Genomic DNA, 12,633 nt, shown 5'->3' with positions numbered 1-12,633 from the left:
GCCGACTATTACCGAAGGCGAGCAACCCGTTCGTTGGCAGAATGCGCTTCGCTCACAAGTAATTTTAACGTTCGGCGTGCTTCGTCCGTTAATTCAAGAATGAAGATCGCACATATTACCACAAAGCTGCAGTCAGCGCATTTTGTTTGCGAGAAATCGGGTGACATCGCTCACAACGAAGAGCTGTTGTGCAAGTTTGTATACGCGCCGACAACCGCCTATCCACACTAGCGCGGCGACGGTGCTGCCACCTGTAGGCCGATCTCGCGGCGAATAAAGAGACTCGTCAACTCTATTAGGAGATCATTATACTCCCAACAGAGAGCCATGGGACCCAAAAAGGAGTTAGCGTATCTCCTTAAAGAGAGTCTTATACATGGCAAATTAGGACTTACCGAAAAGGGTAGTACATACTCTTTTTTTTTTTCTTAGAGTGTTGGCAAGCCCCCAATAGTACTCAGCCTTCTGTTGCTTGCTTTCTTTTTTTTTTTTTTGTGCTCACATCGTTATATACACCTGAACTTCGTAGGCACTAAACTTCTCTTTTTTTTCCTTTTTTTTTTCTTTAACGATAGACACTTTAATTGATGAGCGAAAGTTGGCGACACATCGCGTTGTCACTAACCCCGGCAATGCTGGTCGTGCCTGGCGCGCGGCTTCCGTTCTGCAGCGGCCGATGCTCCAGGTATTTTCCACTGCGTGGCTGTGAACGACCGGGAAAAAGTTACGGCCCGGGTTCAGCCGAGCGCAGAGAGGAAGGAGACTCGTAAACCGGACACACACAGCGCCTGCAGCAGCGCATACGCAAAACGAGCATGCAGAAGGTTATCGTGTCGGGTTGTCCCCGTTGATAGCGAGGTCTTTAGCGCGGGTCGTTCCTAATAGCACTATATATACGCACTATCTCCTCGCTCAGCTCTGGAGGTACCTCGAGGGGAGTAGAATGACGTTGCCGCCGGTATCGCGGACACAGCTAGGGGTGCCTTAGGGCGTGGCTCTTTAATATGGAGCACCTTTGTTCTTGCGAGTTTCTCTGAAGGCAGGGAGTACACGGTGTGCTTCCTTGTCGCGTAGAATGGGCGTTGTACTAGAAAGAGAGGTGTTGTATCCTGCAGATCACCACGTGCTAGCTTGGCACGCTAAACGCATGGGGTGTTTGGTGCAAAATGTTACATACACTGTGATCACGAAATAGGCACACATGGAGGCTACAAGAGAGAGAGAAATAGATGAAAAGGAAGAGGCAGGGAGGTTAACGGGGTGTTAGTGACCGGTTTGCTACCCTGCACAGTGGTGGGAAAGAGGACAGAGGGAGAGTGAGGTAAAATAAAAACAAAATAAAAAATGCACACATGGACACACCTGCAGGATGTTCCTATCAAAGCCATTCTGATAGACCGGCTGAACGCAGAAAGCGCATGAGCGCCTTTCTGTATTCTTTCTTCCGCATAGGAATGTAGGCTATAAAGTCTCACTAATCACTAATACCGGTAGGTACAGGGGGGGAGGGGGTGCGCTAATACCCCATTGTACGTTGAGTTCAGACGTACTCGATCATACATAATGGCAAAGCAAAGCTCCCGGTGAAAAAAAAACAAATAAAAAAACACAGCAACGAAACGACGCGTGCGCTAAAAAAGCCGATAGACGAGAATTCAAGGTCGTGCAGTTTCTCGATGTCAGCCGCGAGATGCTACTGTCTCTGCCGCTTCACGCGTTGACAGCGATGGCGTCACACATGGACATCTTGGATGGTGCTTGGACTTTATATAAATCCGCTGGTGGATTGTGGTTGTGCGAAAAAGCATGAAAGCCAACTCTAGCGGGCCCACTGCCAAGGTCGCTAGCAAGCGACCTTGGCAGGGACTCACAAGCCACTAATGCGCCATTCCATGCAGATTGGTTTTACATCAGGACGTGTGGCGATACAGTCATGCGGTGACCACAGGGAGAGCTAGAGAAGTAATCAAGATCAAGGAAGATCTCTCCACTTGGGCTGGTTGACTCGCAAGGAACAATATAGCCGCTCTATACTGTGGTTTTTCCACATCATATATATATATATATATATATATATATATATATATTTTACCACTGCTGTCGTATAACGTCTTGCTCGGAGTGAAAAAAAAAAAGTAAAATGAAATAAGGAAACGTTTCTGAGTCATTAAGACTGATCGAAACAGAAGCCCGTATCGCGTAATAATTGTATGTATAGTCACAGCCATGTCATCTGGCTCCCTTTTAGCCGGGGTGATTTTCCTCGTATACCCAGCTAGAGTTGGCTTTCATGCTGCTTCGCACAACTACAATCCACCAGCGGATTGATATGTATATAATGTCCAAGCACTGTTCAAGAAGTCCATGTATGACGCCATACGCGTCGCTCTTCGGGCGAAGCGGTGTACTTTTTCTGATAATGCCACTGCATAGCCCCTGCCGGGGAGCCTGAGAAATGATGGGTTGTGCTCTCCTCCAACCGTGTGGTTATCTTCGACACCTCTTCTCGCGAGGCAGTGCCGTTTCTCTCTTATCCTGCGACCCACAGTTGAAAGCCACGTGTATACGTACACGATGCGGACAGGACGCATGTCAGGCGGCGGACGTTTTTACGCCCTTACATTTTATTTTGTTTTGCTTGACCACACATCGCACTTCTCTGACGGTACGGGATTGACTCCGGATGTGTCCTTTTGCTGTTTTGAGACAGCTGGCTCGCGCCTGGCGGGATTGGCCGCTCTGAGTTGCGAACCCGCCATAGACGGATCTTCGTGTATCACAAATGCGTTTGTATAAATTATTTGTGGTGGACGGGGTGTATAACCCACAACCTCCTCACGTATCTTCCGTACTGCTTGGAATTCCAGCACTGTTCATCCGTCCCGCTTGATCATCCACCCTATCCTGCTACTGCGACCGAAGACTGTCGTTGGACTGCTATTGTTTTGTGCAGTATATAATCCAGGGTCGAATTCTGTTCGCATTTGGGAAACGTAAAGCACTGTGAATTAACCGAGTGCACTCTAAGGGGAAAAAAAAGAGTCATTTGACTCTTTTCTGCGAGGTCTGACTTGAGACGTATATGACTCTCTTTAAGGAGACTCGTGAACTCTCTTTGGAGGTCATTATACTCTCTTAAAAGAGTTGTGGGACTAAATTCCTTTTCTTTTCAAGAAAGTCTCACCTTTTTCTTTTCTTTGTATGAGCCGGCTACCCCAGCGACAGCCCTTCTTTCCTGTCACCTGAATTAGGATTGCATGACGTCATGGTTGTCACGTGATCCTCCCGCTTGTCGCGACTACAAAAAAAAAAAAAAATCACCCGCATACCTCTTGTCGGTCGGTGGCACACGCGGGAAGGAAGCGAATGAAAAGGGCCCGTTATAGATGTCAACACTATACGTGCACACTACGTGCGCATGCGCATAACAGTATGGCGGGTTGGCTGTTCCGTTGCCCATTTGTCTATGTACAGTCATGCTTCTTTTTTTCCGGGACACTCGCACGCGGGTGCATACATACATTCACCCACGACCCCCTTCCGCTGGGATTTGGCGTTTCCTCCATTTCTCGATTCTTTTTGGCAGTTTTTTTTAAATTTTTGTCTGTATTTGTTTGTACGTTTTCTTCTTCATTTTCGTTGTTTCAGCATTTGTCGCTGCGTATTGTGGTGACAAAGATGGCGTACGCGTTTCCCACCGTAGTGTGTGCGCGGGAATTTCGCTCTTTACCTGTTTATTTTTTTCCTTAAGCTTTCATATTTTTCTGCGGAACGACGACGCTCTAGCGTCAAAAGAGAGCAGGACCGGTGCAGCTCTTTTCCATGTCGGAGGCACCGGGGTGGCGGTGGCAGCGCGGCGTTGTGTACCTTTTGTTTTAACGGCCGTGCGGGAGGGGACCTTCCTTTTGTCGCCCGTTAGTGAGGAAAAAGAAGAAAAAAGAGTCGTCGGTGTGTGGTGCTGTTCGGAAGGAACCGGAAGCGCCAGCGACGGGTACTGAAAAGTGTGCAGTACCAGCGGCCGCTACCGCCGCTCATTCGGCCCACTTTCGGCGACAGTTATCCTCTTCCCCACGGGGCGTAGTACACCGGCATTCAGGGTTTTGTGCTAACCATCTTCCGCAGCGCCTTCTTTGCTTTCTAGTAACCGTTGTATGTGCGGTCGACTCGCCGGTTTTGCCGCAGTCGTCCTAAACGCTATGCGCGGCCTTTTGTCTAACTGCGAGGCCAGTTAAAAAGCTGGGAATTCTGTTTTTGCTGCGCGTCTGGCTTCTCCTTTGCGTCGTGCGTTGTGAAGGCGAACGCTTGGTCAGTTTGGGGTCAGTTTGGTTTTGCATCTTCAAGCAGGGGATAGACACTGTATGACGCGCGCACAAACACGCTCTTGTGTGCGTCGTTTGCAATACCGGTGTCACCGTCCGTTCACGCCTGCACGCCTAAAAGAACGAGGTCGCTACGGAGGGTCGTCGTCGTTGGGGCCTCGGTTTCGCGAAGAAAAACTTGCCCATCGTCATCGCCATCTCTACTGCGTAGGTATTCGAACTCCTACCTTACGGTTCGGAATCATGACATGACGTGACGAGAACTTTATATCAGTCCTGAGGAACTCAGATCTAGAGAGGCCTCCTAAGATCAAGTTGGCGGCTCCGCCCACGATGAGACCGGCAGTCGAAGTCCCGCCGCGAACCAATCCGAATTTATTTATGTCAACAAAGCGGTGAGAATTGCCAGAGGAAAGGTTCCTTAGTTCGAAATGAAGAGCCGAAATCTGTGGCAGTTGGTTCACGATTGTTGTAAAAGAAAAGAAAAAGTGCAAAAACGAGATTTGCGAGAGAAAAACTTTTATTAGAAGTATTGAGAACTGTAAGCCGTCGTTTTTACCTTTGTTCGTCGTGCATATGTTTGCAACGCGCGGGTTCGCACTTATGGTTAAAGGGAGAACGCGAATTTTTCGACTGTGTATTCGAAGGGACGGCTCTCTAATGTATCGTAACCTATACCTTGCGGCTGTGTGCGGTTATTTAAACAACAGACACCCCCTTGTTTTCGTATTTAATCGGGTGACGTATTAATTCGCCGAGACCTCTCGTAACACGAAACGAGCGAGTGCTGATCTCTGCGATTTGCAGGTCGTGTGGAACGCGGATTTATCACAATGCCTTTCGTTCGCATGGTTTCTGTATACGTACACCTTAAGGCACGCCCGCTCTTTTGCGTGCCGACAATGTTTCCGAAAATAGCTGCGTCGGTTACTCGGGCCGATTCGCCGTAATCGCCGAGTACATCGTTCTTCCTATTCTCTTCGTTCGTTTCATTGTTTTCTTTTCTCGTTTCCGCTGACACGAAGAGGAAATAGCGAGCAATTATCGGTCGCCTCAGCCATCGCCGCTTCGAGGCGTGTTATTGCCAGCTTCACTATCCAGTCTTCTTTCCTGCGCGATCAATCATGCATTGAAAGGGGAAAAAAAAAAGCTAAATTCTTCAGCCCTACGGGCAAATACATGTATGAGGTGTTACGAAACCAACGCCGGCTGTCTGTCTTCCTCTTGGCTTTTCGTTTTGTTTCCAGATAGCGCACGGAATAGTCGAGCTTCCAAAGACGCGCGCCCGTATCATTATAGTTAACGAGGCTGTAAGGTGCGCGCTGATAGTTAACGCACGTGGACCTCCTGCCTTCTACGCCATGAAGTTGGCGCGTGCGCATGGTAAATCGAGTGCTTTGAACAGATACGTGCAACACACAGCCCTTCAATTACGGTGCTTTTACTGCTGACTATACGGTGGTCTTGAGCTTTGGTTTTATATGGACAGTAATTTAGCGCGGGTCAGCATTAGCATAACGAAACTTTAGTTGTGGCAACGTCGCGATATGGCTTCGATGATTCGAGCGTATTCTGCGCGCATGAATACACAGCGCCGGAGAACGCATCTGCAACGAAACGCGCTCTTTAACTAAGGTTTTCCTTACTTTCCGGACACAGCGAAATACCTCTATAAGGAAGGCTTTCTTCCGTCCCGGCTGCATTGCGAGCGCTGTAGTGTGGGACCTTTTACGGCGAAGTGACCCGTATAACAAAGCATTTTGATGGCCCGCGATCGTTTTGCTGCAAATGCGTTTTGCAACAATCGTGCCATTTATAAACGGTGTCAAAATTGCGAGCTCTTTATATACTGGTCATATAGGAACGACAAGAAACGCGTTGAAAGAGGCACGCAGTGCAACGAAGTATTTTGAAGGTACATCTTTCGAACACTTCGTTATTAAGGCGCCCGACTGCATGCACACACGCCGTCGAAGGTGCGGGCTTGCGAGTTGATCACATGTACGAGAACGATAGAAACCGCGTTGAAAGAAGCGAATACCGCGGTAGACGGGTTCTGCGAACGGGCTGGGCCTTCTTCCTGGTGCTTCACGGCGTCGCGTGCAGCCTCGCGTTGGTTGCGTCACCGCTATTTGGATCCCGCCGCACGTTTCCCGTTTTGGTCGCTCGCTCGCTCGGATATCTGCGCGCGCGTTGCCGACGGTGTTCTTTCTATACGCACTACAGAGGCGGAAACGGTCGTGTCGATTTGCGCGCTTGTGGTACAGCTTAAGTAGTCACGTCCCCCTCCCCTCCCTTCCCCGCCGTACATGTATTATGCCCGCACCGGCCGATTCCTTAGCAACGCGTTCCTTTCGTGTCACTTCTTTCCTCGTGCAAATTTCTTCGCGTTTCATTTTTTTTTTTTTTTGTTAGGCGAGTTTGCGCAAGCGGAGCGCCCTGTTACCGCAGACTCGGCGTTTCCGCAAATAGCCGCCGCTAACGCGTTATATCTGCACCCAATAGCGTCTGATTTCTTTCCGTGGATATAGGCGGGTGTTTCCGTTTAGTTCCGCTACCAATGCATTTCGTGCGGCCCGTATGCCGAAATTTGACTTTTTCCCCTATCTCGAACTTGTTTTTTCGGCACTGTTATCGCCTAGTGCACCTTGCATCTTTTTTTCTTTTATTTTAGACGTTTTCCCAGCCGTGCACGTCGACTTGCTGTTAAGGCATTCCCCGATAACTCTGGCACGCTGACACAATTACCTCCATTTGTCTTCTTCTTTCTTTCTTTTTTTTTATTTTGTATGCGCAAGAATCCAAATATATCGCATTGGCGTTGTTCTCCACGTATTTGCCTAACGTTTCGCACTCAGCAAAAAAAGTCTGCAGTCACAATTCTTGCAGTGTTCAGCGAGGTGACTGCTCACTGAACTTTCGAGCGAGTACGCATGCTCACGCGGTCTTTCGTTAACACACCGTTTCTTCGAGTTCAGTAACGCACAGCAGCCCACTTCAACAAGCTACCCGCCACGGTGGTCTATAGTGGTTATGGTGCTCGACTGCTGACCCAAAGGTCGCGGGATCGAATCCCGGCCGCGGCGGCTGCATTTATATTCGATGGAGGCGAAATGCTAAGAGGCTCATGTACTGAAATTTAGGTGCACGTTAAAGATCTTCTTACCAGTGCAAAACACGAGGGGACAGAAGAGAGGTGACAGAGCGCTAACTTCCAACCGGTCATTTATTTTGAAACGCTTCACCAGCGTCTACAGTTACACAATCGCACAACAGTCATGCGCAACACACAAACAACCGCAGTTCAAGACGTGAATAACCCTAGGTGTATCTTCTCTTTATCGGTGAGAGCAATCGCTGCGATTGCTCGTATGTCGCGCATTACTTTTGTGCGAGTGTTTTAACTATATATATACGCTTGTGAAGCTTTTTAAAAGAAATTAACATTTGGAAGTAAGCCTCTCTTCTGTCTCGTGTATTTTGCGCTGCTAAGTATTCGTAATCAACATGCCCAATCCTACACTCTTCTGAGTTAATACATCATTTCTTCGAGTTCAGTAATGCACCAACCAGCCCACTTCAACATGCTATCGTTGTCGCAAGCCGTGCATCACGTGCAAGGGCAGTCTGTTTATCTTCGTTCGCTCTTCCTCTTTTATTCTCTCTCTTTGCGCGCGTATATAGGTGAGAATAGATATCCGGGTGCAGACACGCAGCTGCTGCATGGCAGTGCCCATTGTCGACAAGCGTGTGTGGTATGCGACTATGTAAGATAAAGAGTCGTCGCGCCGCGGACTCTCCTAGCTCGATGGCTTTTCAGTAGAGCCGTGTACGGATGCCCGTATGTCTTCCGCCGCCTGTGTACCTCGCACTTTTTTATCTCTTCAGGTTGCGCAGCCGACACTCACGCGACGCGGAGTGTATAGGCGTCCGACTGCATCGCGGAGAGACGTGCGTTTGTACATATGCTTCCGCGATTACGAGGTGCCCGACGACGTCACGTGGCGAAAGGAATGTCTCCGCTGCGCCGCGCGGAGGACTCGACGGTTTCCTGCCCACGAGAGATAACGCGAAAGGAAGGAAGCCCTTGCGATGTCGCGCGTGCTCCGAGGTAGCACTGCTACGCGACAGTATATGGCGTATATATATACCTCTGTATATCCCTGTCCTCCGCGTGTTCTCGTCAACGTATACGTAAAGCCGTGGTCAGGTAACTCGAAAATGGCATGCTAACCACTTTCTTGCTTTTACAAACTTGGACGAGCCTTGTGGCCATGGATTGCACTTGAGATGTGCCGTACAGGCTTGCGAATAAAGTGAAGCAAGTTTCCGATGCCACAGCTGCGCGACTCCGTATATTTGTGTTCACTGGAACTCGTAAAGGCGCCGGGAACTACACACTACACGCGTATACACTGCACACGTGTATACTGCTGAAGGGCATGAACATTTACATCGAGTGTTGAAGAAAAAAAAAAGGAACATTGCATAAAAGGGGCAGGAAGCATATAGGCATGATTTGGTCATGCGACATGACTTGCAATCAAGCTGCGGCCTGTGTTCCTTCCTTCATAAACACTTCCAGCACTTGGTCGCGCCACTGATTCGTAACTGAATACGCCGGTCCTCGACATGCCAATCAATACTTCACAGCACGCACTGTGTATCTGTGCTATTTCTGCAGTATTAACACTGAGCGGCGATGGCTTGCCTGCTGCCGCTCAGTTAACCCACTTGCCCACCTGAAGAGAGTCTGTCGCCAAGTCCGCAGCACAGGGCGGCCCTCTTAAATTTGTTCGCGCCCGTGCAACGCACTGTTCTGATTATGGGCATTTTGAGAAGCACTATAATGATATAATTTGCAACTAAGCAACCGTGCAGGACCAAACAGTTTCATTTAGCACGTTAGTCAGCAACCATCTCACTGTACGAGTCCACCTCATTTTCGACTCTATACATATATTGGCGCTGCCCCAGAGCCGATGCACCTCAACGCTATTCGCTTTGCTCTAACATACTTACATGGAGGCCTGGGTTGCGAACTTGGGCAAAACAACCTCCTCCTAGGCAATTCTCCTTCACCATGCGCTGACCATCTTGGGGGAGGCCAGTGAAACCACACCCTAGAGCTCGGACCCGTACATGGGGTTTGAAAATAAAAGTTATCTTTCTCTCTTTCTTTCATTTTCGTATCGCATTGATGTAACAAACCTGCGTAAAAGGGCACCAAATGCGTCCCACAGAGTAGTGCATATATATATACAGGGCGTTATTTCGGGGTATATGTTTAGCCTGCTGATAAAAATCCAGTGCCACTTCGCACGGCGATTATCGTTAAAATGATTCAATTGTATGTATCGTGGACATTGGTGGAGTGCCTATATGTCACGGCTTTGCTGTCGCAGAGGGGAGGAGCATCCCGTGGGGGTTAGCCGCCCGTAGCGGCCTCAGCAGTGTCCTCGTTGGCGGCCGTGGGGGCATGCCTCGCGAGCTGGCCGACGTGCAAGTGGTGTCCAGGATGCCCGTGCCGTCGTCTCACCTGTACTCGTCGTCGCGCTCGTCGCACCTCTACTCGTCCACCTCGTCGCTGCGATCGACGAGCCTCGACCGGCGCTCGGCGACCCTGCGCGAGAGCTCCAGCTCGTCTAGCTCATCGGGCAGCAGCTACATCTCGCGGTTGCCGCCCAGGCCCTCGTTCGAGCACCGATCCAAGGTATGCATCTACTGGCAGGAGTGTGCATTCTCCTCCGCGTCTACTTTGAGTTTCTTGCAGGAATTACGACTTGAGGCATCACTCTAGCGCTAGTGTCTCTGCGGAGCTGCATGTAGGCGTATGAGCACGGGAAACGATGGGCAGTTCACGGATTATAGTATATATCGGTTTCGAACGGCTTTATGACTACAAACGATCGCATCGTCAGTGTGCCTCCCGTTTATGGGGTATTTATCTTTTGTAGTAAAATATATTGCTGCTATAAAATATATATGCTGCTTCTGGAGCTGTTTCTCAGATTAAGTGCAGGACTGCTTCGAGGAAGACGTGCCTATATGGTGACGGGCGGGGAAGAAGCGCTTCCTCTGGGTGGCCGCAAATAGCCCTATATTATTCATAGACATAGGCGTGCGCATGGGAAAAGGGCAGGGGGGAGGCGTCCCCCCCCCTTCAGTAGTACCTATCTTTGCACTGCGTTCTTATAATAAGGGCCTCAATTTGAGGGAGTTGGAAAGAGGGAAGGGGGGGGGGGCTGCGGTGAAGCTTCATTCACTCCCCCCCCCCCCCTCCTAACGAAGAACCCCTGCACCCGCCTATGTTCATAGATGTGATGATCTAGCCGATACAAAATTTTTAAGTGCGTACTATATAGTATCTGTCAATTAACGCGTGCGTCCTGCGCGCTCTCACGTCTCTCTACAGGTGGTGTCCGACCTGCCGCGCCTGTCCTCGCGCGTGGTGCTCGACGTGTCCTCGGGCAGCCGTCGCAGCCTGACGCGTCAGCGCTCGGGGGACGCCATCTCGGACGCCGGCTCTCCCGTGCTCACCCGCTACCGGGACCTGGGCACCGACTCGCCCTCGTCGCGCGCCAGCTCGCCCGCGCGGCGACTGCTGGACGAGAACTGCAACCGCGCCTCGACCCCGACGCGCCGCCTGGATTGGAACCACAATGTGTACAATGGCAGCGGAAGCCACTCGCTGCCGCCGCCGCCGGACAGTCCCGGCAGGGACTCCGGGGCCTCCATCTCGCCGGCCTCGTCGCGACACTGGCGGAACCTCGGCTCGTCCACCAGCTCCGTGGACTCGGGAGGTTCCTCGTCGTCTGACTGCTCGCCCGGGCTGAGACGCGCCCGCAGGCTGTCCCTCACCTCGGAGGTGAGTGCATGCACGTCTCTCATCTCGCTTTAGCCCCGAGTAAACAAGGGTTGGCTCCCCCCGTGGCTTCGTGTTCGCCATTATAAAGACGTGTGCGGTTTGACTTCCTAGGCACATTCGAAGTACAGTGTTCACGGATTGAAATTATTATTATTATTATTATTATTATTATTATATTATTATTATTATTATTATTATTATTATTATACGCGTACACAAGGACACAGATGAAAGAGGGAGAGAGCAGGCTGACAACTGCCACTTAGAGGGGAACAACGCCTGCGAACTCTATTGGGAGAAGGTAAGAGATAGAGGAAATGAATATGGGAGGAGGGAAGGAAGAAAGAAAGTAGGAAAATAAACAAAAAATGACAGACACTTGGAAAAAAGCAAGTAAAACCACGAAAGAAAGACGTCTATAAACGGGGGGACAAGATCCATTTGGTTCATAAAAGTCAGCAGAGCTCGATGGGCCTGGTCGCGTCGAGAAGCACACCCTCTCGGAAAGAGGAAATCGTCAATGGTCGCGCACTTAAATCCGAGGAATTTATATTCTTCAATCAGCAATGCCCGCTGCGTAACGAATGCGAAAGTTTAGGGCGATGTAATGCTCGCAGTTTCGTTTCTGGCGTGTCGTATCGGCGTAATTTTGTCTCGGAACACTTACATCAGAGCCAGCATTACCTTCAGCTGCCAGATTTGCAGCGATATCACGCGTTTATCACGAGCCGTTGCTCATAGCAGTCGTTATTTAAAAAAAAAAAACACACAATGTCGCGTTTCAATCCGTGAGTACTATACGTCTACATATTTCTACGCAAAGGCACCTATAAAAAATTTCAGCAGTTGGAGAAACCACCTTTCCGGCGTCGATTGTGATGGACGACTCATCATATTTGCGTGTCTCCTGCTTCCGTTAATTGCTATCATTCAGGGAACTAGTTTGTATGCGCTGCGCTTTTTCTTTCTTTTTTTGTTCTGCGTGGGCGTCAGAGACGTGTACCGGCGACCAAGGGACAATGTGGCTGCTGCATTGGGTGTTAGTTGTGGATCGGACACCTTGGCAGGGGCGTAGCCAGGGGGGGGGGGGGTTCAACCCCCCCCCCCCGAAATTTTTCTGTTTTGCTTGCGTATATATACACGCGCACATACAAACGCACGCACGAACATACATAAAGTATGGTTGAACCCCCCCATGAAAAAAATTTCTGGCTACGCCCCTGCACCTTGGTGTCGATAGTAGTTCGCACTGTCCAGCTTGCACAATCGCCGAAAACGCCCGTCTTCGAAGGTACATCGCTACGGTCAACTGAATCGGCTCTTTCGTTTATTCCGCGCTATCTCTCATGCTGGAATCCTTCTCCTATTTATAGGGGGTACTTATAGCGCGGTCCCCAATGTGACTTTTCCTTTTGTCTGTACACTCTATACACAACATTCCACGTT

The 12,633-nt window shown here is 49.9% G+C and overlaps 1 protein-coding gene across 8 annotated transcripts in view; it reads left to right on the top strand.

Moving 5' to 3' along the window:
• The window catches only part of LOC119393888 (ubiquitin carboxyl-terminal hydrolase 2), a 288,961-nt gene that overhangs the window by 96,360 nt on the left and 179,968 nt on the right, over positions 1 to 12,633 (top strand). For all 8 annotated transcript variants that reach the window (XR_007416386.1, XM_049416409.1, XM_049416408.1 and 5 more), the window contains exons 2-3: positions 9,725 to 10,032; positions 10,735 to 11,187. Coding sequence is in view for 7 of the 8 variants with exons in the window: in XM_049416409.1 (XP_049272366.1) it covers positions 9,799 to 10,032; positions 10,735 to 11,187 (687 nt within the window). In the remaining variant the exon portion in view is untranslated. The remainder of the gene's footprint in view (positions 1 to 9,724; positions 10,033 to 10,734; positions 11,188 to 12,633) is intronic.

Source organism: Rhipicephalus sanguineus, chromosome 5 (genome assembly GCF_013339695.2).
Source record: "Rhipicephalus sanguineus isolate Rsan-2018 chromosome 5, BIME_Rsan_1.4, whole genome shotgun sequence".
Taxonomy (NCBI): Eukaryota; Metazoa; Arthropoda; class Arachnida; order Ixodida; family Ixodidae; genus Rhipicephalus; species Rhipicephalus sanguineus.
The sequence above is the reverse complement of the archived record's forward strand: the minus strand, read 5'-3'. Positions and strand labels throughout refer to the sequence as shown.